This window comes from Oreochromis niloticus, linkage group LG4, assembly GCF_001858045.2.
Source record: "Oreochromis niloticus isolate F11D_XX linkage group LG4, O_niloticus_UMD_NMBU, whole genome shotgun sequence".
NCBI classification, from domain to species: Eukaryota; Metazoa; Chordata; class Actinopteri; order Cichliformes; family Cichlidae; genus Oreochromis; species Oreochromis niloticus.
Window position 1 is genome coordinate 34,660,306 of NC_031969.2, and position 25,908 is coordinate 34,686,213.

General features: G+C 49.1%; 2 protein-coding genes and 1 long non-coding RNA gene across 3 annotated transcripts; 1 reads left to right on the forward strand and 2 right to left on the reverse strand.

Annotated features, from left to right (window-relative positions):
- Positions 1-985: 985 nt before the first annotated feature.
- Positions 986-6,680, reverse strand: ube2m (ubiquitin conjugating enzyme E2 M). Its single transcript, XM_003442548.5, has 6 exons — positions 6,396-6,680; positions 4,554-4,648; positions 4,193-4,231; positions 2,232-2,335; positions 2,064-2,127; positions 986-1,948 (listed from the first exon to the last, which is right to left on the reverse strand). Exons 1-6 carry the CDS (start codon positions 6,508-6,510, stop codon positions 1,808-1,810), a joined length of 558 nt encoding a protein of 185 aa, XP_003442596.1. The 5' UTR covers positions 6,511-6,680; the 3' UTR covers positions 986-1,807.
- LOC112846645 (uncharacterized) lies at positions 4,720-6,389 on the reverse strand. The gene is made up of 2 exons (XR_003219758.1): positions 6,024-6,389; positions 4,720-5,948 (listed from the first exon to the last, which is right to left on the reverse strand). It is a non-coding gene; the product is annotated as an uncharacterized LOC112846645 (long non-coding RNA).
- A 113-nt stretch (positions 6,681-6,793) lies between the features above and the next one.
- fbxl19 (F-box and leucine rich repeat protein 19) lies at positions 6,794-25,611 on the forward strand. Its single transcript, XM_019357532.2, is given in 19 exon segments — positions 6,794-6,836; positions 6,922-7,009; positions 7,072-7,145; positions 7,530-7,564; positions 8,585-9,227; positions 12,156-12,328; positions 14,536-14,679; positions 15,765-15,851; positions 15,935-16,105; positions 16,288-16,320; positions 17,547-17,806; positions 17,839-18,277; positions 18,280-18,460; positions 18,463-18,600; positions 18,603-18,753; positions 19,694-19,857; positions 20,276-20,437; positions 20,528-20,749; positions 20,829-25,611. Coding segments are annotated over 19 exon segments (3,465 nt in total). The 3' UTR covers positions 21,086-25,611.
- The last annotated feature ends 297 nt before the right edge of the window (positions 25,612-25,908 follow it).

Here is a 25,908-nt window from a genome sequence, read left to right on the forward strand (position 1 = left end):
CAAGTCACATGCTTTTAAACAATGTATTCCTGACACTCGTTATTAGATTAAAAGAACCAGGTAACGCACGCTCGCTGCACGAGTCCATGGTTGTCATCAGTGACGCTGAAACAGAAATCATGTCCCTGTTTAAACCTTTCACATGTCAAACGTCTGCTGTGTGCTCCGACCTGCCAGACAGTCCGACAACTTCCTAATAGCAGGTTATTAGCTCAGTCCCCCCTACTGTCCCACCCATGTTACTACAGCTCCAGCTCCTGGTCGTAACAAGCTCACTGAAACTAAGCGTGGTGCTGAAACGGCACGCCAGCACCGCTGTCTCTCCTCCTAGGTATTCCACGATCAGCTGACTACCGTAGGGCGGGGTCCCAGGGTGCTGAGGCGTCTGCTCAGGTATTAACATCAGCACAGAAATATGCACCACGAGCTTCACGCTTCACGTTATCCTTACACCACCGAGGCGTAGAGCTCACCGCAGAGCCTTACCTGACCATCTTCAAACTTCTCCCCCCAAACTGGTGACATCATCTGTGGCGATCGAGGACGGAAGTGACGTCAGCGCAGCTCTAATCATTCAACTTCATATTTTATTTAACATAAATCATACTGCAGTCAGTGTGAACAGCCGGGGTTTCAATATACACAATAGAATCGTAACATTTTAAGCCCCTCCCCCTTAACCCCACCCACAACCCCCCCAAATGAAAATCGACCCCCCTCCCCCCATAACCCTGCCCCCAGACCTGCAAGCCTTTAAACATAACCCTCCCACCCTATAACAGCCCCACCCATCCCACCAACCCATGTCTTCATGTCTCCGTCTAGCAGCGAACTCCAAACTCGTCCACCCGCCACACCTGCAGAGCGTCATGTGACCACCTTAAGCCCAATGGCACTAACAAGCCCCTCACATAAAATCAAGATCCACCTCCACACCACCTGCGGAGTAACAAGCCCCTCCCTCCAGTGTAGGCACACACAAAAATCAAAAACATGTAGCATCTCCTAGCATTGCTAACAGACCCCGCCCACTCCCACAAGCCACTCCCCCTCTGGTGTGGGCACCCACAAAATGCTGGAGAAGAAAAAAAATAAAAAATGGAGCATGTGCTTAAGGCCCCGTCCTCTCTTACAAGCCCCTCCCCTTGTGCTGACATTATCATTACACCTGCATGTACAGCAGATGGCTTTAAGGCTCCGCCTACAGGTGGTCACAAGCTCCGCCCACAAGTGTCCATACAACACTGAAGCGGCGAGGGTTTGGAGTTTGCTGCTAGTGGACTTACATGTAACCAACAAGGGGGCGGGTCCATTCTAACTGACGTCAGGCGCCCTCGCCAAAAACTCGAAAACTAACAAAAACAAAGAAAAAAAAAATCACATGGGTATCATAATCATCATCACCAGCATCATGGCCATCACTGACCACCCTGCCCTCCCCCTCCCCCGTCCATCATCATCATCATTATCGGCGGCCGTCTGCTGGCAGCCATCTTTTTGAGTCCATTCAGGTGTATGTTGTGTGTTGGCGTCCCGCGGCGGCATGTCGACGGTTCAATGCTGCGTCTCAGAAGTTAAACAGAGAGAAACGGGAGGGGAGGGGAGAGGGCAGAGGGGGAGGATGAGGTTCTTCTTTTGTTTTGAAACAGAAAAGCGTCTTCTGGCGTGCTGCTTCCTGTCGCCACAGCTCCTGCTTCAGCCAACAAGCAGGACCGAGCAGGACCGGGGAGGAGGGGGAGAAGTAGTGAAGGTGTTGGGAGGGGAGAGGTGGGATGGGAGGGAGCTCAGAGGATGATGGGACGCCAAGTTATTTAAGACATCTCTCAAAGTAGGTGGCGCCCACGTAGCCGCCCCTCAGGGAGCGATGGACATTCTGCTCGAAGAGTCGCCGGTTCGTCTGCAGGACCTCTGCCGCCTCCTTGTTCAGCGGATCCTCGGGGTTTGGCTCCTGCGGGGGGAGACGGGGAAGGAAAAGGCGACAACCGTCGTTAAATATCTCGTTACAAAACGCTCACCAGCTGAGGGCAGCACTGAGCCACAGAAGAGAAAACATGCGCACTCACTAGAAATAGATACTGTAGGCCGTAGATGATGGAGTTTATTGTCAGCACGGGCTTCCAGTCCTCTCTGTGGAGAAGAAGAAACAGGTGAGCAGCAGCAGACCTCACCTGGAAACGCTCACCTGTCTGACCTCAGTGTGACCTCAAGTTTGATTTTAAGAACGCACACACCTTAGGATGTTTAGGCAGACGTTGCCCTCCAGGTCGATGTTGGGGTGATACACCATCGTCTCACACTTTACCTTTGGGGGGTCGTGGGGGTAACCCTGTCCTACCTGAAACACAGAAACACACACACACACACGGTCAGATCACCTGCTTCTTAACGAGCCTCCGGCGATGACGGCGTTGATGCCGCCAGACCCTCTGAGCTGAGATTAGATTAGGAACTCTACAGGTGAGGTCAGAAGTCTGCGCCAATCACAGGCGTGGATGTCAGGATGGAACGACTGTACAGCAAAAATCAAAGGAGTTGGAAGAACAGGCTCATGAAGATGTTTCATCCCAGAAGCTTCTCTGTCCCAGATTTTAGTGGGAGTAGCCCTAAGAGTATTCATCATGTGACTCATCACATGAGCCAAGGTGTGAAAAGGGTGTGGGTCATTATCAGCAGATGTCTTGGAACCATTGTGAGACTTTGCCCCACCCCATCATGTGACCCACTGAAGTCCCCTGATGCAGGTTTTGAGTGGGCGTTAGGGGTCTGGGAAGGATCTCAGACTGCAGTGTAGGTGGCGAATGTGAACACTGGCATCCTGGATAGAGTGACCTTTGACCTTTAGATGCAGATGAGTGTTTTGCTTTTAGAGCTGAAGAAGCTTCTTGGATGAGATGAAACGTCTTCAACAACCAAACACAAGTCCGCTGGCTTCCTTCCCGAGCTCCTTGGACTTCCCTGAGCTGAATGACGTACAGCAGACTCCTTTAATGACTCTAAAGAACAAGTTTGCATTTGTTTTGGATTTTCTCTGATCCACACAGGCTCAGATACACACGTCTTTTATTAAGCGAGTTTTATTTTGACAAGGTCAGGTTATTCAGATGTGTCACCACTTTGGCCTGGAAGAAGACCCAAACTGTCCCCCTCAGATGACACCACATTGGTTGGGATGTTCAGGAACCACCGAGACTCAAGCCTGCCATGACCCACAGTGAAGCCAGTTACACATCACCACAGACCGAGAGGGTGCCGACCAAGAAAGAAGCACCTGCTCCAAAATCAAAATGTGTACCTGCCCACATGGACGAACCAAATGCGTCCAGGAGAAGAGTCTGATGGTCAGAGACAAAGACTGAGCTGTGTGGCCAAAGGTTAGTGGTGGTGTGTTCATTTATTGGCCCTGTGTGCAGCAGGGAAACTCCAACACTAATTCAAACCTGTTTTTTAGAGTTTTAGAGTTTGCTGTACAGTCACCTCAGCCTGGAACAAGAACATCCATGCCCATGACGACTGACCATCGCCAACGGTGACGGTCCGCCCTGATCCTGAACTATAAAAACTATCATTTAAACGCATTAAAACGAGCCACGCGCTTATCAAAACATCTCTTTGTCTTCCTGTAAATCATCAGTGACGAGCCTCCTCTCCTGACCCCCACCGGCGTTCCTACCGGCCTGCAGCCGCCACCGCAGGAAGTCTGCAGGCAGGCCAGCAGGAAGACCAGGTGGACTCGGGAGACCTGCAGGACCGTGGAACGTCACACGAGTCTGTCAGCGATTAAGAGAGGAATCCACCTGCTAGTCCTTTATGGGCTAACCTGCAGAAACCTCAGGACTTTCACTTCTTACAGCTCAACCATGAGGACATCTAAACACTGAGTGAAAGGCGGCACCTGATTTATAACACCAGAGAAAACAAGAGCCTCGTGGAGAAAATGGAAGAAAAAAGTGATTTTATCATCATTGGAAGCCAAATTTATAAATAAAGTGATGATTAACTAATGGAGCTACATTAGTGAGCCTCTTATTGATGTTCTCAGGGCGCTGTGGGCCGGACTTTACACAGGTGAGACCTGTTGGAAGACCAGTGGAGGCTGCTGAGGGTCAGACTGTTTCAGGATTATTTCAGGTTAAAGAGCTCAGAGGGAAGTGGAGACGAGGGTGGAGCAGAAAGAGAGACGGCTGTTTCTCACCTTAAAGCTGAAGACAAACTTTCCTCCTTTGTAAAAACCCTGAGACACAAAAAGACAAACAGAGGCAGACTCGTTAGCTCAGCATCATCTTCATCTCCCGATTCAGCCCCTCATCCTCACTCTGTACATCCTGAGGTTTCATACACCTGTGTGCCACATGAGTGGGAACAATCGGCTCTGGTGTAGCAGCGTCTGAAACCGGACCTGCGCTCACAGGTGGAGGTGTTTCACTGCTTTTACAGACAGCACTGCTCGTGTTACTGATGCATACCTGCATCTCTCACAGGTGTTTGTCCTCAAAGTCAGAGAGGAATAAAGTTTTTATGCAATCACGTCTCTGAATGAAAACACACACACACACCTCGTCTGGTGAAATGATGAGTCTGAAGTTGAGGAGGTCGTCATCATCGGGGAAATTGATCTCACACGTCTTTGGTAAGTTCAACTCATTGATGTCTGAAAAACAAACACAGGCAGGTGTTACTGATTCTGATTCGTCCTCGGGAATCAAAGACCTCCTTCATCTCTTCTTCTTTCACTTTTCAGAGGCTCACGAAAACATCTGGAGCTCTAAATACCTTGTCTGTATGCTAGGACCTGTGAAAAAGCAGTGCTGACACAAGAGACTCTGAACTGTCCCAAAAGACTTAAAAGTCCAGAACAACATCTGTAACACTTTCAGATAGAACTGGGACCTTCTCCAAGACCTCCTTCAGCATTTCTCCATTTCACCTTGGCATTTAATGACTTCTAAAACCTCTGGACCTCTTTAAATATTCTTAAAAATCTCCACATATTGTGTTCTTTAGGACTTCAAAAATGTCATCATCTCCAAAATCTCAATAACCTCCAGAAAAGAACACAAACCTCCTTAATCAACTTAGATGAGCATCAATGAGAAATAACGGCCTAGACCCACGAGGTAAAGAAATAAAAGGACCATTATGAAACAAATCTAATCAACTTTTATGTGTCAAAACTTTTTTGCCAATGTGGAAGAACAACTTCCAAATGTAAAAAACAAAAACATGTTCTCGCAGGTTTAGGGGGTGACTCTGAAACCACTGGATCCCTTTTTGTTGTTTAAGGCACCAAAACATCTGGACCATATTCAGAACTGCACTGATCCCGTGTGGTGGGACAGAGCGGGCCCAGGTGGTCGCTCAGGTCTCAGAGAGATGCTAAACACAGGTTGGAACCCAGAACCACGGGCCTACAGATACCCTGAGGACCCCAAATCTCTGCGACCCCATAAATCATTCATCAGGTGGGTGGAGGCAAGAAGAAGAAGAAGTAGGTGGTTGGTGTCCGGGGGCTGGGGCATCAACGCCCAGCCTTTTGGCCTGTGTCACTCCTGCTCCGATTATCCTCCAGATAAGAGACCAAAAGGTGTGAAACCACCGAAAACCGGCCAATCAGATCCATGGAAAACAGCGGGCCCATTCCAGCAGATCACTTAGAAGTTGAGAAGGGATTCAGACCTGTCCAGGTCAGATGCTGCAAAGTAGACAGACAGAGCTGATAATTTAGACAGATCCTGATAAGGTGAGCTGGACTCTGAGAATAGGGACCTGAGCCTGTTTTCCTATTGGTCACCCACACAAGGTGACTCACAAGGCGTCTGACAGGCAGGCAGGACCCTCAGAGTCCACTGTGATCCACCACACAGGTTCAGCCTGGTTCTAACCCTGCAGTCTAAGCCGGGCTCTGATCTGCGTTCACCTGTCGCCCGGCAGCCCTTCGGGTTGACCTGCACCTGAGGAGGATAGCGGGTCAGAAAGGTGGGCGCTGTGCTCAGGTGTTCCAGTGAGTCCCTGTGTTCCTACCTCACCTGCTGTTGAGTAGAAGTGGACCCCACGGAACTGACACAGCAGTTAGAGGCTAGCTGCCGTTAGCCGTCAGTGTTTACGGCTGTCCGGCGTTAGCTGTTAGCTGTTAGCTGTTAGCAGATGTGTTCCGGGTTCGTGTTGTTAGCTGCTAGCTGCTGCTAGCTGCGTGCTAACACCTTTAGCCTGCGTTTTGTTTTCATGTAGCACAGCCGGGCTAGCAGCCGTAGCTAACACCAGCTTCAGCCGCAGTTAGTCGGCCAGCCGTTAGCCCGAGTGAGCTACAGCAACACCGGGTCTGGGTTTGAGAGCCCTGGGTCCCGTGGGTTCGGTGTCGGCCCGTGGCCGGTGGGTAACTCTCGGCTAACAGAGCCTACCTTTCTGTATTCGAAGCTGGGCCGCGCTGGCTTTCTTGCCCCCGGCTCCGGTTCTGTTTCCTCCAGCAGATTCCTCGTCTTTCTTCTGCTGCTTCAGGGAAAAGAGCTTAATCATCTTCAGTTATTTGACACACGAGGCGTCCCTTCTGTGAGCCGTCAGCGGGTCTGAGAGGGTCTGAGAGCGGGGTGGTTTCCCAACAGCACCGTGATGTGAATGGAGCCGGTGCGTCTGATCACGGAGGCAGGAGGAGCTAGCAGCGGAGCTAGCAGCGAGCTGGCTAGCGGGGGGGAGGAGGGAGGGGAGGGGAGCAGAGGGTGTGTGTGTGTGTGTGTGTGTGTGTGTGTGTTGCTCTGAAGCGCATGAAAGTCCACTGGTGCCAGAAGAAAACAATCGGGAGATGGTCTGGGCGCTGCTGGAGAGAGTGAGGGGGCCACAGGCAGGTAAACCCAGCTTTAAAAACTCTGGGTTCAACAAAAGTGATGAAAAGCACCTGAACATGAGTTTGAAGGTGTTTGTGATGAACAGCTGTCTCCTCAGTGAGGGAGGAGAGCGTGCTCAGCACCTCCGGCCTCTGTGCTGCTGTTCCAGTTCAGCCCGGTGGAGATGTGGACGTGTAGGCTTCCTGTCTCAGGACAGGTGCTCCATGCAGTTACCCTCTTCCTTCTGAAGCTGTAGGGGTCGTGACCCGAAGCTGAAGCTGTTCAAGGCGGACAGGAATGGAGACGGCACGTGTCCTGAAAGCAGACAAAGTAAAAGCACTCGTTATGCAGAATCACAAGTTATGTTATTGGCTTGTGGTTGCTGATCCATGCATGTGTACATCAGTGTCATGTTGAGGCTGGAGAGCCGAACCAAGCATGCCGAGACAGACTCTGCAGGACGTTCATCTAAAAGTCAACTTCATGTCTCTGAACTGAGAATCAGCCTGAGGTGAGTCAGTGAGGCTCATGCTGGCTGTGCTCACCTTTGCTGCAGTCTGCAGAAATTCAGCCTTGCAAAAATAAAACTAGTTTTTCGTGCAGTCTGCTCGTATTAAATCAGAGTCCCATAACTGTCTGCCTGTAAGTACAGGTGGGGTTGATATGGCAGCACAGGGGAAGGTGGAATTTAAAACATTGACCTTTTGCTGACAGTTTGGATCCAGGTGGATGTGACCAAGAAAGTGCAGGTAGACTAAAAACACTGTAAATAAAAAACAGCAGTGTGATGATTCAGTGTAGTCTGCAGTTATTACAGCGAGGAGTCCCAGCATCTGTGAGTTATGCTTCCAACCCAGACTTCTACAAACTCGGGACCAAATAAACACAGTTGGGTCAGCTTCAGCAAACATCAGCATAAATCCCGTTTTTATGCCAGGAAACGTCCAGCTGGCTGTCACTCAGTCAGAACACCATCAGCAGAGCTCGTCGTCACAGACGTGAACCTTCAGGTTTGAGCTGGAGCTCAGATCACAGATCCACTTTCAACAGAGCCACTGTGCCCTCTGAGGAAATGTTTATAACCGAGTGTCTGAATCCACAGAAGAAGGTCACTCACGGGCTTCATTCTCTTTATAGAACAGTACTCCACACATCACATGACTTTGTTCATACAGCAGACAGTGACCACAGTCAAATGTAAAATTATGGCAGTAAATAATAAAAACAGAAGACATGCACTGGGAAAAAATGACACAGTAAATCAAATCTAATGTAAAGCTGGAACGAAAAATGAAACGTGTTTTATGGAATAAAATATTTATAAGACATACCGGTATTGTGAATAAACCCTGTGGTGAACACAAGAATCAGCGCTGTTGTGTTTCTTTATAAAAATAAAAATCTCGGTTTTTATGAGCTGTAAAATTATTCACCAGCATGTTTTAGTTGTTGATTGATTTCATTTTTATTGCACCAACATGTATGTGCATGTGTTTGCTGCATTTTTTAATCTTTTTTACCTTTAATTTCATTTTCTTCTGGATTCTACTGATCTCTATATTCTATTACATTTCAAATGTCTTGTGTGTGCTAAAAAACATTTTAGCTTGACGCTTTTTTGGGGGAAAGCGGGACAACCACAAGTCCCACAATGCCCTCCGCACTGTGACGTGGCACGGAGAGGCGGGGCGTGTATATCGTCTGTGCCTATATTTTATTTAGCGGTTTATTTATTTATTTATTTATTTTATTTTCCGTCTCTGTCCGAGGCTGAAGCAGCGCGCGGGCTCTGCGGTCACCTGCATGATGTCATCAATGCGGGGTTAAACGTCCCGCGAGCCACCGGCCGATTCACGACACTGAACCGAATCACGCGCAGCACCGCAGCCTCGCGCCACACAATAGAGTCGCAGAACAATAGCCGCGCGCGGCGCTGCTTTCCCAGCCTACGGCGGCGAACGGGCCTAGTTCGTGCGGAGGAGTATCACCGGGAACGCGTTGAAAGCGCCGCGCTGCGGCGGGAACGGGCCGTTGTGTGTGTTTTGGAGCCCCTCGGGAGGAAGAGCCGCGGAGCACGCGGAACGCGCTGCGGGGGGGAGAGCGAGGCGGACCGAGTGCAGAGAGAGAGGCGGACGCAGAGGGGAGTGAATGGGCACGACTGCGCCCTCCGCCTCACCGATATCCATCCGTTCTCTATCGACACAGTTAGACCACCGCGGTCCTTCAGGCAGGCCAGCCCGGAGAACCGGAGCCAGCGGCAGCCAGCGGGATGGCACGCGCATGAAGCAGCGGCGGGCGAAGAAACAAGGAAGCGGACGGCTAGCTGCGCTCAGCACGGGCTAACGTGGGCTGATTGTTGGCGGATACCGATTCTAATGAGCGACCCAGGAGCATGCGAGCTGATTCAGAGAGGTGAGCGGGGAAGGGTGCGTGAGGGTCGGGTCTGTTCACCTACACCTGTCCGGCAGCTAGCTGCGGAGCGGGGACAGCGTGAAAGAGGAAGCTGCTGGAGGGGGCGGACGGGCTGCTAGCGTGCTAGCGTGTTAGCACGCCTAACGTTAATGTTTTAGGAGAGGCTGGGGAGGGGAGGGGAGGGGAAGGGAAGGGGGGCTGCCCTCCTACGTGTGATATTAGGTAATTAACGGGGCAGACGGTATGTACAGGTGTGTGGTCGGGGCAGGTATGCCCAGGCTGGCTGTAGGTGACTGTGACGGGATAGCTGCTAGCTGTTAGCGGCTATCTCCAAACGGTGCCAGATGCGCATCTTCATTATTATTGCTGTTAGCTGCAGCCAGCCTCTGTTTCCGTCACATGTTTAATTAGAAAATCGCGTTTCAGGTGATGTTCTAATACAGGTGTTTCTGTGGGCTCGTGCTGGCCTGGAAGGAGGAAGCTGGTGAAAACGATCCTGGGATGTTAGCTAAACACAGGAAGCAGGATTGCTTCACCCTCTCCGTTTTCATGCTTTAATGTCAGGAATAGTATTCCCTTGATTACTGACAGGCACTCTGAGACTACAGCAGCCGCAAGAATACCCAGAAAATACAATAAATATTCTAAGTAACGTGAAAGAAACACACAGTGAAGGTTCAGAGCAGGCTCAGCAGCCTGTTCAACCAAAACACCTGGATTTAAAAACACCTGGATTTGGACCTGATAATTAAGCAGACCCGGTCTCTTAGTGATGTCAGTAGGTCGAGTTCCACCTAACAGGTTTAAATATTAATGTTGACTCTTTAAGCATGTGGCTGCTCTGCAGAGGGCTGCTTGCTGTTTTTGGTTCTTTTACTTTGCATCTTTTTTGGAATAACACTGTGTCCCTGTTGGATTTATGCAACTGTAAACCTGCAAAGATGCACTTTATGGCCTTACACTCTGCCCCTCAAACCCCAGGAAGTTCTTGTCTCACTGGAACAAAATAAACTGTCCGCAGGTGAGCTGCTGTGCACTCACCTTTACCTGATGGGAAAGCAGGTGCAGCAGATTTATATAAAACAGGTTTTGTCGAGTCCTTTCACTGCTCATACCGAGGCCGCTCATAATCAGCTTTGAGGGGGATTCTAGTGTCTGATTAGAGTTGTTGTGAGGAGCGTGTTCTTGGTCTCCCCGCGGTGAACTTTGAACTCTGACTCCAGAAAGTTTTATTGTTTTTACCAACGAACTGAACAGTTTGAAGTCAAGGATGAAGAGAACATAACCTGAGACTGCCAGATGTTTACGGCTTATTTGTAACACACACTCCAGTCCACAGGAAGTGACCTCGGCACAGCTGACACTGCTCCACAAATGCGTGCACCAGACCCTGAACTGATCATCGTTTACACAGAGGAAGCTTTTTGAAAGTAATTATCCGTTAGAGCAAATATGTGTTTTAATGCTCTGCAGCCACTTTTAGTGCGACTGGGTTTATACAATAAAATATCAAATTAATGTCACTGTAACAAAGTGTAAAGCTTAACAGTTGCTTTAAAAATAATAAAGGTACAGAGATCAATCGCGTCTGTCCACACAGTGAAATGTTGTTAACATCAACCACATAAGTGACGATTAATTAATCGAGCAGCGCCGTGAGGCTGCTGCGAACAGCATGTCAGCTGCATGTTGGCGTTTTGGTTTTATTCTTATAAAATGTTTTTTGTGCCACGTGAGAAAAGGAAAAAAAAACCAACAACCAATGGCTCCTTCTGGTTATCGATCAGCTGAACCTGATCAATAGTCAGTATCAGTCAGGAGGAGGAGAGGGAGGCGTGTTCATCAGGTTTAAACTGCGTTAAATTGGCTCCGTAACCTGACGGCCGCCTTCTTACAGAGCGACTGTGATTGGCTGTTGAGGTCTGCCACTTCCCTTCTGGCTGCTTCTGCTGCCATTTTTCGAGTCAGCTGGAGGGCCGACTTGTGTTTGGTGAAACTGCAGGGCAGTGCGGGCGGAGCACGCACAAATGGCGGCTGCAGCGGGCGGCCGCGTAGGCTGCACCGCAGATTCAACACTGAGCGTAAATCCAGCTTTGATTTACCCCGTGCTGTGCAAAAGTCTTGAGTCACTCCAGTCCTCGTACCTGACCGTTTCCTGTGAAGCACGGTGGAAGTTCTGTCATGGGTTGAGCTCATTTCCAGCGTGACACACTGCCAGTGCAGGGAAGGCACACCTGGATGGGCCTTGTCAGAGCCCAGATCTGCAGTGTGAGGTCATCCTGACAGACAACACAGGCAGAAACATCCAAAAACTAATAAACATTCAAATACTCAAGACTCAGAGGGTGTTTTAAACCAGTCGCATTCAAATCACCAGTTAATTACATGACTTTCTGGGTGCTTATGATATGAAAAATGTTTTTGCTTTTGTTGAACCTCAGACGAGTTTCTGCTGATTTTATTTTTCATTTTGTGAGAGACATATTCTGTTCCAGCCATTTAAACCTCTTTAATGACACGTATGACGTATGGACTTCAGTCCATCTGTAACGTTTCAGGAATCCAACAAAGTGTTTGTTGGATTTAAAAAAGCGTCTTGATGAGTCCAGATGTTAATCAGCTGTCAGTGACGTTATTGGTATGATGATGTCATTAAAAGGCTCTGACAGCACAAACACAGTTCAGAGGTCCAGTTCAGGTAAAGCTAACAGACAGCCTGTCAGTCAAAGAGACCACGCCCCTAATAATGCAAACTTCAAGCCTTAATACGATTGAAACAGGTGAGTTAGAAACAGGTGTTGTGAGGGGTTTATCTACATGCTTTAAACGTTTTTACCTCCACAGGGATCGTCTGCTGCTGTCCCACATGCTCATGTCTGTCCTCTCTCTCTCTGGTTCCAGCTGACTTGTTCGGTGATGTCGGGCAGTAAGTCGCTGGGCGGGGGGCCGGCGGGGGGGCGAGGCGCAGGCGGACGCGGTGTCGGCGCTGCCAGGCCTGCATGAGGACGGAGTGCGGCGAGTGTCACTTCTGCAAGGACATGAAGAAGTTCGGTGGGCCCGGCCGCATGAAGCAGTCCTGCCTCCTGAGACAGTGCACGGCGGTGAGACGCACACACGACATGACAGCAGACGCCGAGACTGTAACCTAAACATGAACCACACTGACCTTAAAATGAACCGAGGAAGATTAAAAATACATTACAGACCCTCATTGTTAGACTCTACACAGCAGCTTTGCATGATTCAGTTCAGAATCAGTCTTCTTTGTCTGACCTACGTCCCTCAGAAAGCTCTTACACAGAGGTCTTGTTTAACGCTGACAATGTTTGTGTGTAACAGTCACAGTGTGACTGTGTGACAAGTGCACATGCTTCTGTCACACACGGTCACCGTGGGCTGATGTTTGCAGCTGCGTGCCGTCCAGCAAAAACCTTCCGAGAAAACAGGAATGTGTGCGGCTCGCAGACTGAAGGGTGACCTGTGCTTTTAGCTTTGGATCATCCAGCCCAAACATGTCAGTAACGCGTGACCTACGCAAACCAGCAGGAGACGCGTCAAATCTCGCAGGGCTCGCTCAGCGGTCCTCGCCACCGCTGGCACACCGGCCAGCGAGAAAGCCCCTCCCACAGACTGTCAGATCAGGCTCAGGTTCAGTTCGTCTGCAGGTAAGCCTCCGCAGTGGGACCTCAGGCTCCGTACAATCAGGTACCACTGTGGCTTCAACTGATATGAAGCAATGATTGATGAATATTATGCCCTTTGACCTCTGAAACCCTCAGCTGGAGTCAAACCCAGCTCAGTGGTTTGCTATCAGGAGAAAGTGTCAGAAGCATGTGACTGAGCAGATCACGGAGGCGTGTTAGCTGCAGTGTACGTGCATGTTCGGTCTCAGCAGCGCTCCATCATCCAGAAACATTCAGCTCATGAAAATCACACTGCAGGAACCCGTCCACTCATTTATGCTCAGATCTGCAGTCTGAGTAACGGTTAAACAGGTTTCCATGTCAACACGGTCCTCCATTACACCTGCTGCTGTCCCTGACGGCAAGAACGCGACCCATGCACAGGTGTGTGTGCGCACATGCTGAAGATGTGCTGTATTCTTCTTTCTGTGTGTCGATTCTTCAAATAGCATCAGCCAAGAGCCCAGCGGGCGACGATGCTGGGTTTCCGTGGCAACCAGAGATGGTTGCTGGCACTGTGAGTGAGAGCGAGTTGGCTTTGATCCATTGCCATTTCACAGAGATGCTTAAAACACACACACACACAGAGTGAGACGGTCTGCGGCTCACATCGATGGAGATTTATTTATGTGTTGTTGGAGCTTTGTGTGGAGGAGGAGGGTGCAGGTTAGGATGATGCTCCTTGCTTTGCTCCCTCAGTAGGAGCAGAGACGCCCCCCGGTGTCTGCTGAGAGGATGAGGAGCAGCAGCTGCAGGTGTTCTGCCTGCTGCTGCCTCACTGAGGACGAGCAGTGACCTGGCGACCTGCAGCTCATCGCCTCTTTAAGTCATCGCGAGCTGTTTGAGGCCTCAGACCGCAGGTTTGGGTCTGGGGTCGACCACCCTCCGTGGGTTTGGTGTGTGAATCGTTCTCCTGGTGTTTCTGACCGTCACACAAAAAAAATCTGTCGTTTCTGAGTACGTGAAACACGAAAATAAAATAGGATCATGCGTCTGTGCTGCTGACCTTTGGTGATCTGCTTGTTTCTTCATTCCTGCTCAACTTTTAAAAGTTTGAAAGGTGCATGATCATGTTTTTAAAAAAGCAAAATGCGATCCAGCCGAGGGTCACTGCTCGACTAACGAGGTGAGATTGTAGACTCGGCTTCTGTTTGGATGAAAACAGCACAGGCTACAGACCCAATCACAGCAGAACTCCACGATTCTGCGCTCGGATCAATAACCGCACAGTGTTGGAGGCCAGAGCAGCCAGATGAATGCCCTGAGGGGAACGGCCCACCTGCAGGATGTGCAGAAGAAGAACTCTTCATCGATCAATCAGATCCCGACTGAGCCGTGAGCAGGTCAGGAGGGTCTTAAAGTCACAGGAAGGAGTCTGCCCCTCACCTGTGGGCCTGATCGACCTGCTCTGAGATCCAGATGTTTCTCTGACAGATGTTCAGTTCTGCTGTTTGATTAGGAAGCAGGAGCAGACATTAGAGCTCCAAAGGTTTCAGCTTTGTGTGGTTTGTTCACGTACTCGCCTCCCAAAACATCTGCATCCACGTCTTTATTCAAATTGTCAGCATGTTTCTGTTTTTACCCCCCCCGTACACGTCTCACCTGTCTGTCTCACCTGTCTGTAGCCGGTGTTGCCTCACACAGCTGTGTGCTTTGCGTGTGGAGAGGCAGGGAAGGAGGACACGGTGGACTCAGAGGATGAGAAGTTCAGCCTCTCGCTGATGGAGTGCACCATCTGCAACGAGATCATCCACCCCAGCTGCCTCAAGGTCAGTTTGCCTGGAAAGGGCTTTTACTTTGAAACGCCGGTTTGTTTCCTGTGAATGAAAGTTTAATGATGCTGAGGAGAAACTGGGTCGATGCAGCAGAGCTCTCAGAGCTGCGAACGAGGACGGAGGTCTGTGCTCGACACAGAGACTGACTCACATCCAGATGTTTGAGACTCGGGCTGCACATCATCAGCGTGCAAACACACAGCATGCTGCTGGAGTGCAGACACTGCACACACTGAGGTGGAGCCGGGCTTCTTACTGTCCTGAAAACAGAAACCTGGATCTGGAAATGATCGCTCTTCATTTTATCTTTTGGTTTCACTCGGCTTGCCCTCTGTGGCTGCTGTGCAGGCCTGAGATTGATGGCTTTCCATCGGTGTGTGCGGCAGCATTAATCCACACTAACAAACCAAACAGAGGTGCACACACACTTCCTGACTCAGAGTGAGTCCACTGAAAGCAGCAGCAGCGGTGACTCAGCAGAAGTTTAATCTGTGTAACTTTGTAAGTGTTCAGCAGCTGCACACTGGTCACATGATCAGGTTAAGTACATTCAAATAGCAAGCAAAAGTTCCCTGGCTCGATCAGGACGTGAGTAACATGTGGCGCGCATGAATGTGCATATAACAGTGTAATTACAACTTCCAAAAAACTCATTAAATGAATGATAAATGATAAATATTCTGTCAGAGCCACCAACATCTTAAATGTCACATAACGGTGTCTGACGGCCTTCCACAGACCGGAAAACACTCGGGGCGGATCAGGATCTGGTCCACACAGCAGCATTTATGGGGTACGGTCTGAATTTATTGTATTTGGCCGACTAAGTTTGTCCAGCAGCAGCCACCGTAGCTCAGATTACGCTGGAATTGGGAGAAGAAAACAGGCCTCAGCTGTCTGAATCGGCTGACGTGGTGAAAATTAGTCGCTGTAACTTCAAACTGAGGATATTTCCTTGCAGCGGCTCCGTCACATGACCCACAGTCGTGTCGAGCTGCTAGCATCTCCTCCTCTGCAGCCGCTTGCTGCTCTTCCTGATGTTTCCAGATGTGCTGATGTGTGCTGCCTTTTGTCCTCAGATGGGCAAAGCTGAAGGAATCATCAACGACGAGATCCCGAACTGCTGGGAGTGTCCGAAGTGCCACAAGGAGGGCAAAACCAGTAAGGTGAGAGTGGGACCAGTACAGGGGACCGGTTCGGGGCAGCGGTGCGCTCGGATAGACTGAGCCCTGCTTCTGTTTGTGTGCAGGACCAGGCGGATGGCTCGGGCAAACGCAGGCTGGATAACGGTGAGGTGGGCCGGTGGAAGCTCACCGATGACCCACCTCCTAAAAAGAAAGCCCCACCCACCTCGGAGGAGGGCGGGCACAAGAGGAAGAAGGAGAAAGAGCTGCCTGCGGACAGCGGGCCCAAGAAGAAGGTGACCTTAAAATCAGATTGAACGAGTCACAGAGTTGATTATAGATTATTTATCTGAGATATTTAATGTGCTCAGATTTAAGCACAGCATGAATGGAGGAGGAGCCAGTTTACAGCTCCCTCTCCAAACTGCTGTTAATGACACTACTGATGTTATCGATCTGCTTCCTGTTTGTTCCTCAGATGAAAGGAGGCCACGAAAAACGCCTGAAAAAGGTACGACATCCACCGCTAACCAGGGTTTTAATAGTTTTACAATTTTCATTAGTTTTTATTTTTATTTAGTTTTGACTTCAGATTTTCAATTTTATATCAGTTTTAATTAGTTTTTACTAATTGTTTGCTAGTTTAGTTTAGTTTTTATTTTTTTGAAAATCCTTAGTTTCAGTTATAGTTTTAGTTGTGTTTGCAATAATTAAGTGTAACAAAATCCCAGTTTCATCATATCAGTCATGCTCTTCTGCTTATCCTTGGGTATGTTGCTATTCCAGCTACCATACCCTGCACCCTGGACAGGTCGCCTGTCTGTCACAGGGCTAACACGCAGAGACAGACAACTCACATTCCCACCTATGGGTTCTTTAAATAAATAAATAAATAAAGGCAGATGAACAACCATTGATACCAGGCAACTATAAAATGTATATCTTGGCCCCAATGAGACTATTAACTCTTGCAGCACCGGGTGTTCGTAATTTTGGTTCAAGTGAACTGATAAACCTTTTGAAGGCAATTGACTCACACAGTTATGTAGATATCCCAGTCCTGTTGTCTCGGGATGCATCACGCTGCCTTGCCTGGGGTTAGCTTCTGTTTCTGGGGATGAGGGTTGGGCGTGCTCCCTTACCTTCTCAAGGTAAGCTAGGTTAGCCTTCTTGTGTGAGCTTTTCAAGTGCACTTTAAGGTTTGTGGGATTTTCTTCCTTTTAGAAATGTCCCTCATAATTTGTCTCGTTCCACTACAAGACACTTGCTTTATCCAAAACACAGTCATATTCAAAGTAATCCCAAATTGGACTCTGGCGCTTTCTCCAGACTTTTCCTGACATGATTCTGCGTGTGGACGGAGCAGCGACACAGACGACTCGACTAACGTACTGCCACCTGCTGGCATAATGAGACACAGCAAGAAAAAAACCTGGAAACTAAACTTAATTTTCACCCTTGACTATTGTATGACACGCACACTTCAACGAAAACTAAACACATTTTTGCTATAAATTCAGTTAATTTTAGTTTTGTGAACACTCATTACAGTTTTAGTTAGTTTTCCTTTTTTTGTTTTTATTTTTATTTCCGTTAACGAAAATGTTTTTTCACTTCTAGTTTTCGTTATTTCGTTAGTTTTAGTTAACGATAATAACCTTGCTGCTAACCCACATGATGTCATTGGGCTTGGTTACCCGCCCACTTTCTCTGACGTGTTGTCTTTTCTCTCATCAGAAACCCAAACAGGAGGCAGCAGAGTCCAATGGCCCCTCCTCCTCTGGGGGCGGAGTCTCAGGGGCGCAGGGCTCCTCCACGTCATCTTCCTCACAGCCCGGAGGAGGCGGCGGTGTGGGCGGGACGTCAAGCGCTGACCAGCGTTCCCATCACAGAGAGAAACTGGAGCGATTCAAGAGGATGTGCATGCTGGAGCGCCGGCCCTCCTCCTCCTCCTCCTCGTCCTCCAGCTCAGAGTCTGACTCGGAGTCTGACTCCGACGACTCCTTGAGGGGGGAGCAGGGGGAGGGTCTTCCCCGTCATCGTCCTCGCCAGCCCCACCCCCTCCCGTCGTCTACAGCAGCGGCAGTCGGGCGGAGCGGGAGAGAAGGGAGAGGGAGCGGCGTCTGGCCGAGCTCGGCTTCAGTGCCAGCGAGGAGTCGGAGGGGGAGGGAGGGAGGGGCGAGGAGGACGAGCGGGAGGACGAGCAGGCAGGGGGAGACAAGTCCCGTCGGAGAGGGGAGGCGGGGCTGCCTCAGAGGGGACGCAAAGGTGGGCTGATGGATGGAGAGGATGAGGACACGCCCACTTTGGACAGGACCAGGAAAAACTCCGCCTCCCTGCCCCCGCCCTCGCCGCTGTCCTCCAGTCAGATGGCTCCGTCCTCGCAGCACGACAGCTTCACGGGGAAACAGCGCAGCAACGGGCAGGAGGCGCGCAATGGACGGACACGTGGAGGCACGGGGGAGGAGGGGGCGGGGAGAAGGAGAACACCAGCGGAGCTCTGACCAATCACAGACACGGCGGGGGCGGAGCGGGTGGGACCAAAGGTAGCGGCAGCCGTGGCAACAAGATTCGAAACAACAAGAACCAGACGTCTAGAAACAGCACCACCTCCTCAATCCCCACCTCAAACGGCGGGGGGGCGGGGCCAGTGGACTCATGATGTCAACCATGGCAGCGTCCCCTTGCTCGCAGCCGTCTCGCCTCGGCCCTCGCTCTCAGATGATGAAGCGCAGCCCGCCGGCCGTGCCCTCGCCTCCCCGCCCTGTGCAGATGGAGAGGCACCTGGTGCGTCCCCGCCGGCGTGCCCCGAGCCCAGCTGCCTGCCGCTGGACTCTGGCACCGCCCACATCATGACACGGGACGTGTGGCTGCGAGTCTTCACCTTCCTGAGTCACAGAGAGCTCTGCGTCTGCATGAGGGTCTGCCGCACCTGGAGCCGCTGGTGAGTCACTATGAGGTTATGGGTGCGAGGGGGCGGGTGCGAGGGGGCGGGGTCTCGTACGATGGCCTGTCAGAGCCGCTGTAGCTTCCGATGAAACCCGAGCACGCCTGCTGCTGATTGGGTTTAAAAGCTAATTATTAAAACCAGCCAATAATAATGAAGCTTCTGCAGGTCCACAGTTGAAAAAATAATAAAATAAAACGCTATAAGAATAAGAGGCGGAGTCTGAGGAATCATGCAGTTTAAATTTATCAATAATTAAAGTCATGAAGCTGATGGGTCCATGTACACTTTGCCTTTACCCCCTACTTGGATCGATCAGAGCAGGTACTAAAATGTGACATGGTCAGACTGCACGCCACCGATTGGCTGGTCACTGGCGTCTGTTTCACGAAATCAAAACTGCCAAAACGACAGCGTGTTAGCCGCAGACCCAGCAGCAGGTATATCGTCGCCTTAACATCCACCTTTGTTGTAGCGTTCGTGTCACATTCTCACTACGTCATGGGACCCTCGGCCGTGTTTCTATGACGACAACCACACACATTAGGTGGTACTCGAGTAGGGGGGCTACAGTTGCACTTTTACAAGACAAAAGTGGACTCGCTTCGATCAGAGCTGGAGAACAATGGTAGGTCCGAGTTCATCCCGTCTGGGTTGGGTTTCCAGGTCGATGCGTCTCGCTGTAGACATGACTTGTGCTTCTGCGTCGTAGCTTACGCCATAACCGGAGCCCTGTTTTAATCCCACGCTGCAACCTTCCACGTAACCTGACGTGAGCCTTGCGGGTAACTACACGTTGGGTCGACATATACTGCCGTATCTCTGGTGGCGTGGAAGGTTGCGGTGTGGGGACAAAAGGAGTTTCTGGCTTTCCTTTAGTCTAACCTCCACGGTTGTCGACCCTGCGGACTAAAGCTGTGGTCTCTCCCTCCCCCAGGTGCTGCGATAAGAGGCTGTGGACTCAGATCGACCTGAGCCGGCAGCGCTCCATCACCCCCCCCATGCTGAGCGGCATCATCCGCCGGCAGCCCGTCTCCCTCAACCTGGGCTACACCAACATCTCCAAGAAACAGCTGATGTGGCTCATCAACCGCCTGCAAGGTGACAGTGCCCGCCACCTCCACCCACTGCACACACACGTTACCCCAACACACAACACGAAGACTGAAGCGCGAGGGGAACTTTAATTATAAAAACACTTTGATTCTGATAACTGCTGTGGATCCCCATCTTACCAAATCAACTTCGTATTCATCCGCTCACGCTGTGGGTCGGCAAATAGAGCCGAATCTGAAGGCTTGTTTTCAAGGCCTCACACAGGTGTAGCTCACCTGCCCACACCCTGTTACAAGTTGCCATGGTTTCCATTTGGACTTGATGGTGTAAGGTTTATTGGTCAAACCAGGTCACGTGATACTCCTGAAACCTCCCACTGGAGCCATTTCCCTCCTTCCTGTGAGGCAGCGAGCGGCTCCACCTTTCACCTGCGAGTCTCACCTGTGTCTTCTGTCCCGCTCAGGTCTGCTGGAGCTGAATGTGTCGGGCTGCCCGTGGGCGGCGGTCTCCGCTCTGTGTCAGGCCGTGTGCCCCTGCCTGAAGCTGCTGGACCTCAGCAGAGTTGAGGACCTCAAAGACTCTCACCTGAGAGAGCTGCTGGCGCCCCCACCTGATACCAGGACAGGTGAGACACCCACATTGGAAAACCTCTGCCTGCACAAAGGCTCTGAGGTTATCACGTGTTTGATTCTCTGCTCTCTGATTGGCCCTGCAGCCCACGGGGAAACCAGAGCGGGGCGTTTCCACAATGTGACGGAGCTGCGTTTGGCGGGTCTGGACCTGACGGACGTGTCGTCCCGCCTGCTGGTGCGTTACGTTCCTCACCTGGCCAAGTTGGACCTGAGTCACTGCGGGAACATCACCGACCAGACGGTGCACACGCTCACCTCCCACATCTCCCCCCTGAGAGAGAGCCTCACCCACATCAACCTGGCAGGTAAGCGACGTCTGAGTCTCGCCGTTGTCCTGCTCCACCTGTGCTGCTGCTCCGCCTCACCTGTCTGTGTGTTTTCTAGGTTGTGTTAAGGTGACGGAGCAGTCCATCCCACTGCTGCGCCGCTGCACCTCCCTGCAGACGGTCGACCTGCGCTCCTGCTCGCTCCTCTCCTCTGAGACCGGACAGCTGCTCTCCTTCCCCTCCCACGCCGCCACCTCCTCCTCATCTTCTTCCTCTGCTACCACCACCACCAGTGTCGCCGCTACATCCTCCTCCACGCCTGCCGCCTCCTCCTCCTGTCCTCCTGAAGACAGAACGCTGCTAAAGAACAGCTAAAGTCCGCCTTCATGTCATGTGACACTCGAGTCCAGGTGGCCTGCGAGCCCAGCCTCGCTCCTCATTACACTACAGACAGGTGAGGAGGAGGAGGAGGAGTTGTGCAGCACTGCTCCTGACACTGGAAGAGGAGGAGGGACGTATTTTGGGAAAAAGTTGTTGGTTATAGTTAAAAATAGAAACCCTGAGCATGTATATATTTGTTCTCTGTATAATTTGGGTGTGTGTATATATCTGTAGGGTTACTGTAAATGACCCCTGACCTTTGAACCATCATCCCACACCTCCTTAAACTCCCCGATCTCCTTCCTTTCTGTCCTTCCACCCTGCGACCGATCAGCCGGTCAGCTGCTCGTCAAGCGAACACGCCGCGCTCCGTCTGTGCAGGTCAAGCTTTCCCTCTGCTTCCTGTCTCACAGCATCATCCGCCTTTATTTTCGTGTTTCTCACCTGAAGCGTCACCGACCTCACACTACACTTTTCATGTCCTCCTCTGCACAGACCACAAATCCATCGACCGTCAAAGTTCATTCAGACTGACCTTTACTGAACTTGGTTTATTTAACGTGACGAACTCTTCACATTTCAGACGCTCGAGCTGCCAAGTGACTCAAATTCAGGCAGAAACTTCCATCAATCGACTGTTTCTGGCACCTCTTGTGGTTTCTCTCTCCAAAAGTTTGCCGTGATTTGAGTAAAGACTTAAACATGGTCACAGCAGGTCATCGCTGATTTAGTTTCGTTTTTTCTATTTGACCTCTAACCTCACCGATGACTCCTCTGTAAATACAAACAGCTGAGTGCGTATGAATCGATTAATTGCCTAAAAGATCAGAAAGAGTTTGTCACTGGAAAAACTTTGGTTTGGTTTGGTCCAACACACCGTCCACGACTCAGGCGTTGGCTGTAGCGTCACCGTGACCGACCGACGCTGGGAAGGAACCAGAGGGAAAATGGCGAGGGATGGATTCCTGCTGACGGGTCGCTTGTATTGGGTTGTTCACGTAGGCGAACCTCGAGTGTCGTTTTCGTAACACTGATTTCTGCTGCTGCTCTGCAGCTTCCTTCAGGCAGCACAGACACATTTTCTATTGTGGAGCCCATTTCTTTTAACGAGACCATGATGAATGTACTACAAACACCACGATGGAGCAGAAGTCCGTGTTCGCTGGGCTCAGTTTAACCTACAGTCAGTCTGAGCAGGCTGTGGAAGCGTGTTCATAAAACACAAGAGTCCCATCACCGGGCGAAACAGTGCCAACTTCCTGTTACGCCCCGGCAGGCCCTCCAAGTTCCTAAACCGTGACGAAATCTTCTGCAGTCAAAACGGAGGCGTAGCTTCCCTCGGTGCGCAGGCAACCTCCGTCAGCTGACGACATAAGGACAGCCGTGTCTTAGCTGCTTTAAATGTACCGATGCGTCCACGAGGAGCCGTCCTACAGCTCCTAATATTTCATGTTTGCTCCAAGACCTCGTCCTCGGTCGCCCCGGAAACAACAGCTGTGGAAGAACATGGTGGAAATCAGTTTTGAAGGTGAAGCGGGGATCAGTGCTGATTTAAAAACCTTTCTGTAGCTCCGCCCGCTCGATCAGTTGCACGCCGCTGGGACTGGTGGGAGGCGGGGCCAGACTAGCGGTCTCCCCATGCTTCCTGTGCTCATGCCGAGCTAGGCTGCAAACTGAACATGTGGTACTATCAAAGGATTGCAGTCTGTTTCCTGTATCGCAGGTGACCTTTGGCCATGTGTGGGTTGTGTTCAGGTGTTCTTCCTCCCTCTGAGCGTGTGCGTGATCAGACTGATCACGCTTTTTGAAACTGAGCCTCAATCATCCCTGTTTGATTTTATACTTGTGTCCATCACCTTCGATCAGCTTCCTCTGATCAATCATCAGTTTTCTCAGGAGTATTTGTTGTCTTTGATTTTCTGTTTTCTATTTATTTTGTGCCACAGCAGCGCTTCCATCCACTCCGATTGGAGACATTCCTGTTTTCTGGCTGCTCACACTCCATTTGATCAGCTTCCTGTCGTTGCATCGTTCAGATTACTTTGAGAAATATGAATCTGTTTGCTGAAGAAACCTATTTCTGCCAGGAAAAGAAAAACATGGATGAACAGTCCAAAATCGAGTTTGCAGAAGCACGTCTGGACTTGTTTTATAAATCCTGTGTGTGTGTGTGTGTGTGTGTGTGTGTGTGTGTGTGTGTGTATAATCTTGCTTTTGTTTTAATAATCTTAATTTAGCATAGACTTATTTTATCATATCCCTAGTTTTTCTTATGATTTGCCATCAGTTGATCTTGTTTCTTGTCGTGTTCTTGACTCGTCTCAGGTTATTTCTTAATTTTAGTCACTCTGTAGTTGCGACCGAGAAAATCAAGATGATGACTTTGGGTCTTAAGTTGTTTCATTCATGAAGCGTTTGTTTTCTTGGCTTAAATGGGCTTCGGTCGTTTCTTGTGGGCGTCAGTTATGAAAAAGCATTCAGTTGTATTTGAGCAAAGTTTTGTTTTGTTTTTTTTCATGTTTCCATGGATAAAAGCAGGGAATTTCAATTATAAAGTCGCACAGATGTTTCATAAATGACGTCCAGATGCTCAGCTGTAACTGTTGGGTTTATTTTTCTTGATGTATGTGAACTGCCTGAGTTTCCTGTGGGTGGAGGGTGATGTTCAAAATGTTTTTTATTTTGTGATGTTTGTATTTTAAGATGTACACGTCTGCGACACATCAAATGGCCGATCAAATCACAGCGGTTTTAATGACTAAAACTTACTTTCAGGATAGACTAGAGTAAATGGATTGCCTTGAGCCAGCTGGCAAGTTGGTTAGCTGCAGTCAGTGCTGCTTTACCTCCGCTGCTCAAATATCACTCAGACTATTAAAACTAGTGGACAAAAAACGTCAAATTAGTGAAAACGTCCTCTAGCTAACCCACATTAGCGACAAGACCCTTTTTAATTTAGGGATTTATTGTTGTTAGCCAGCTAACACGCTAACACTAGCTCTTTAAAGATAAAAATAAAAACTAAAGAATTGAGTAAATTGCATAGAGCAAAATAGCTAATAATATAATGTTGGAACTTACATGAGAATCTGGACAGGAATATTAAAACCTGAGGGCAGGAAATAATTTGTCAAGTTAATTTATAACAGCTAAAGATAACAGAATTAGTTTTAGCTAGCTAAATTATTAAAGTATAAACTAAAAAATAAAAAAAACAAAACACTTTTTTTTTGTTAGGGAGATTTTTATTTATCAATAAGCTAACAAGCTAATTCTGTTTAATTTTAGCTTTGAAACTTGTCAGGAAAATTCCAAAATAAGCAGGAAAAGGGTTGGATTTATCAGACTAGCTGAAGTTAACTGCAAAGGCTGTAGAGGTTTAGGGTTGGCTGGGTAAGAATACCTGATACTGTTAAAGTTTAAAAAAAGAAAATGAGCGGGAAAATGGCTACATTCTTTAGGCTAGCTCAGAGGAGCTAAAATACCCAGAGGTTTAGCTAACATTGATTCAGAACTTGGTCAGAAAAATAAACGTGGAGGAAAAGATTAACCAGGTCTAAAAGTTTAGTTTTTGTTTGTTTGATATTTTTGTTTTTTTTGTTTGTTTTTTTTGTAATGATTACATTCTCAAGCTAATTGGTGTTAGCTTTTTGGTTTAGAGTAAAGTGTTCACGTCTTTCTGGGGACATGATCGTAACTGTTTACTGTCTGCTATTAGTCATTTTCTGCTGTTTGTTTTAAATATGTTAACCGTTGCCGGTGTTCAATTCTTAGGAAAAAAATGCAGCATCAGCACCTTCTGTTAGTTGGTATGAGTGAATATTGCAGCGCTGCAGCCGAGGTATCGCAGTGTTTCCTGCAGCAGTGCGTCGACTTTGGGCTGCTACCGGCTGTGAAATAAAAGTATTATGGGTAAATTTCAAATCGCCTGTGACGCCTTGTTGTGCCATAAACGCACCAGATCAACTGTCAGCATATGAATGGGTCATTTTTTTTTTTTAAACATATTTTATTTTTTCTATTTGATGAGGGGTTTTTTTTTTTTTTCTTTTTTCTTGTTTTGTTTTGTTTTGTTTTTTCGTAGGGGTGGCGCCTCGCATGCTCTCTGCCGCTTCAGCTAGCAACAAATGAGGAGGTCAAATGTGACTGGACGATAATTGCTAAGTAATGAAAACTGTTTTCGAGTCGGACACCTGCGCTCTCCTCTTAGTAAAAACTGAATCATGTGGTGTTTGATGTCCTTTTTTTTTTTTTTTTAAAGATGCACTGGATCATCATCTTCATCTTCACCTTTTGCCAAATGTAGTTTTTGTTGTGAAAAGGGGCATTTTATCCTGTTTTCCCTCTGTTGGGTTCTTTTTATACTTTGTCCATGACTCTTCCATTGTGTTGATGTTAAAAAAAAAAGAGGAAGATGTTGGAACAAACGGTAAATAGACACAAAAAGACCAACTCAAGGCAGCTACGTATGAGTGACTACTGTAAAATGACTAATAAAGAAGCAATGGGTTTGTTTTTCAGCTGTGTCTCTTTATTCAGCTCGACGTGTTTTATTCAGACTTTTCCTGCGTCACTTCACCTGCACTCACCTGGCTGTGGCCTCTCTCCTCTAATTATATATTTAAAAAATCAAATTATGGAGCACTTTCCTCAAAGTCCTAAAACAGATCAACACAGAGTCAGACACACAATCATAAATGTGTCAGTATGAATGTCTGCAGCTGCTTTTAGTAAAAACCTCTGAATCAAAGTCGAGGAGTGACACCCAACCCCTCTCTCTCATATATATAAAATTTAAAAGCAGAACATTCTAAATA

What these genes read in the sequence shown, in the direction of transcription:
- ube2m (XM_003442548.5), bottom strand. Translation starts at nt 6,510, where the DNA reads ATGATTAAGCTCTTTTCCCTGAAGCAGCAGAAGAAAGACGAGGAATCT. An exon ending in TCATCATTTCACCAGACGAG is followed by an intron (nt 4,232 to 4,553) that starts GTGTGTGTGTGT and finishes TTTGTGTCTCAG; the next exon opens with GGTTTTTACAAAGGAGGAAA. An exon ending in GCCTACAGTATCTATTTCTA is followed by an intron (nt 1,949 to 2,063) that starts GTGAGTGCGCAT and finishes CTCCCCCCGCAG; the next exon opens with GAGCCAAACCCCGAGGATCC.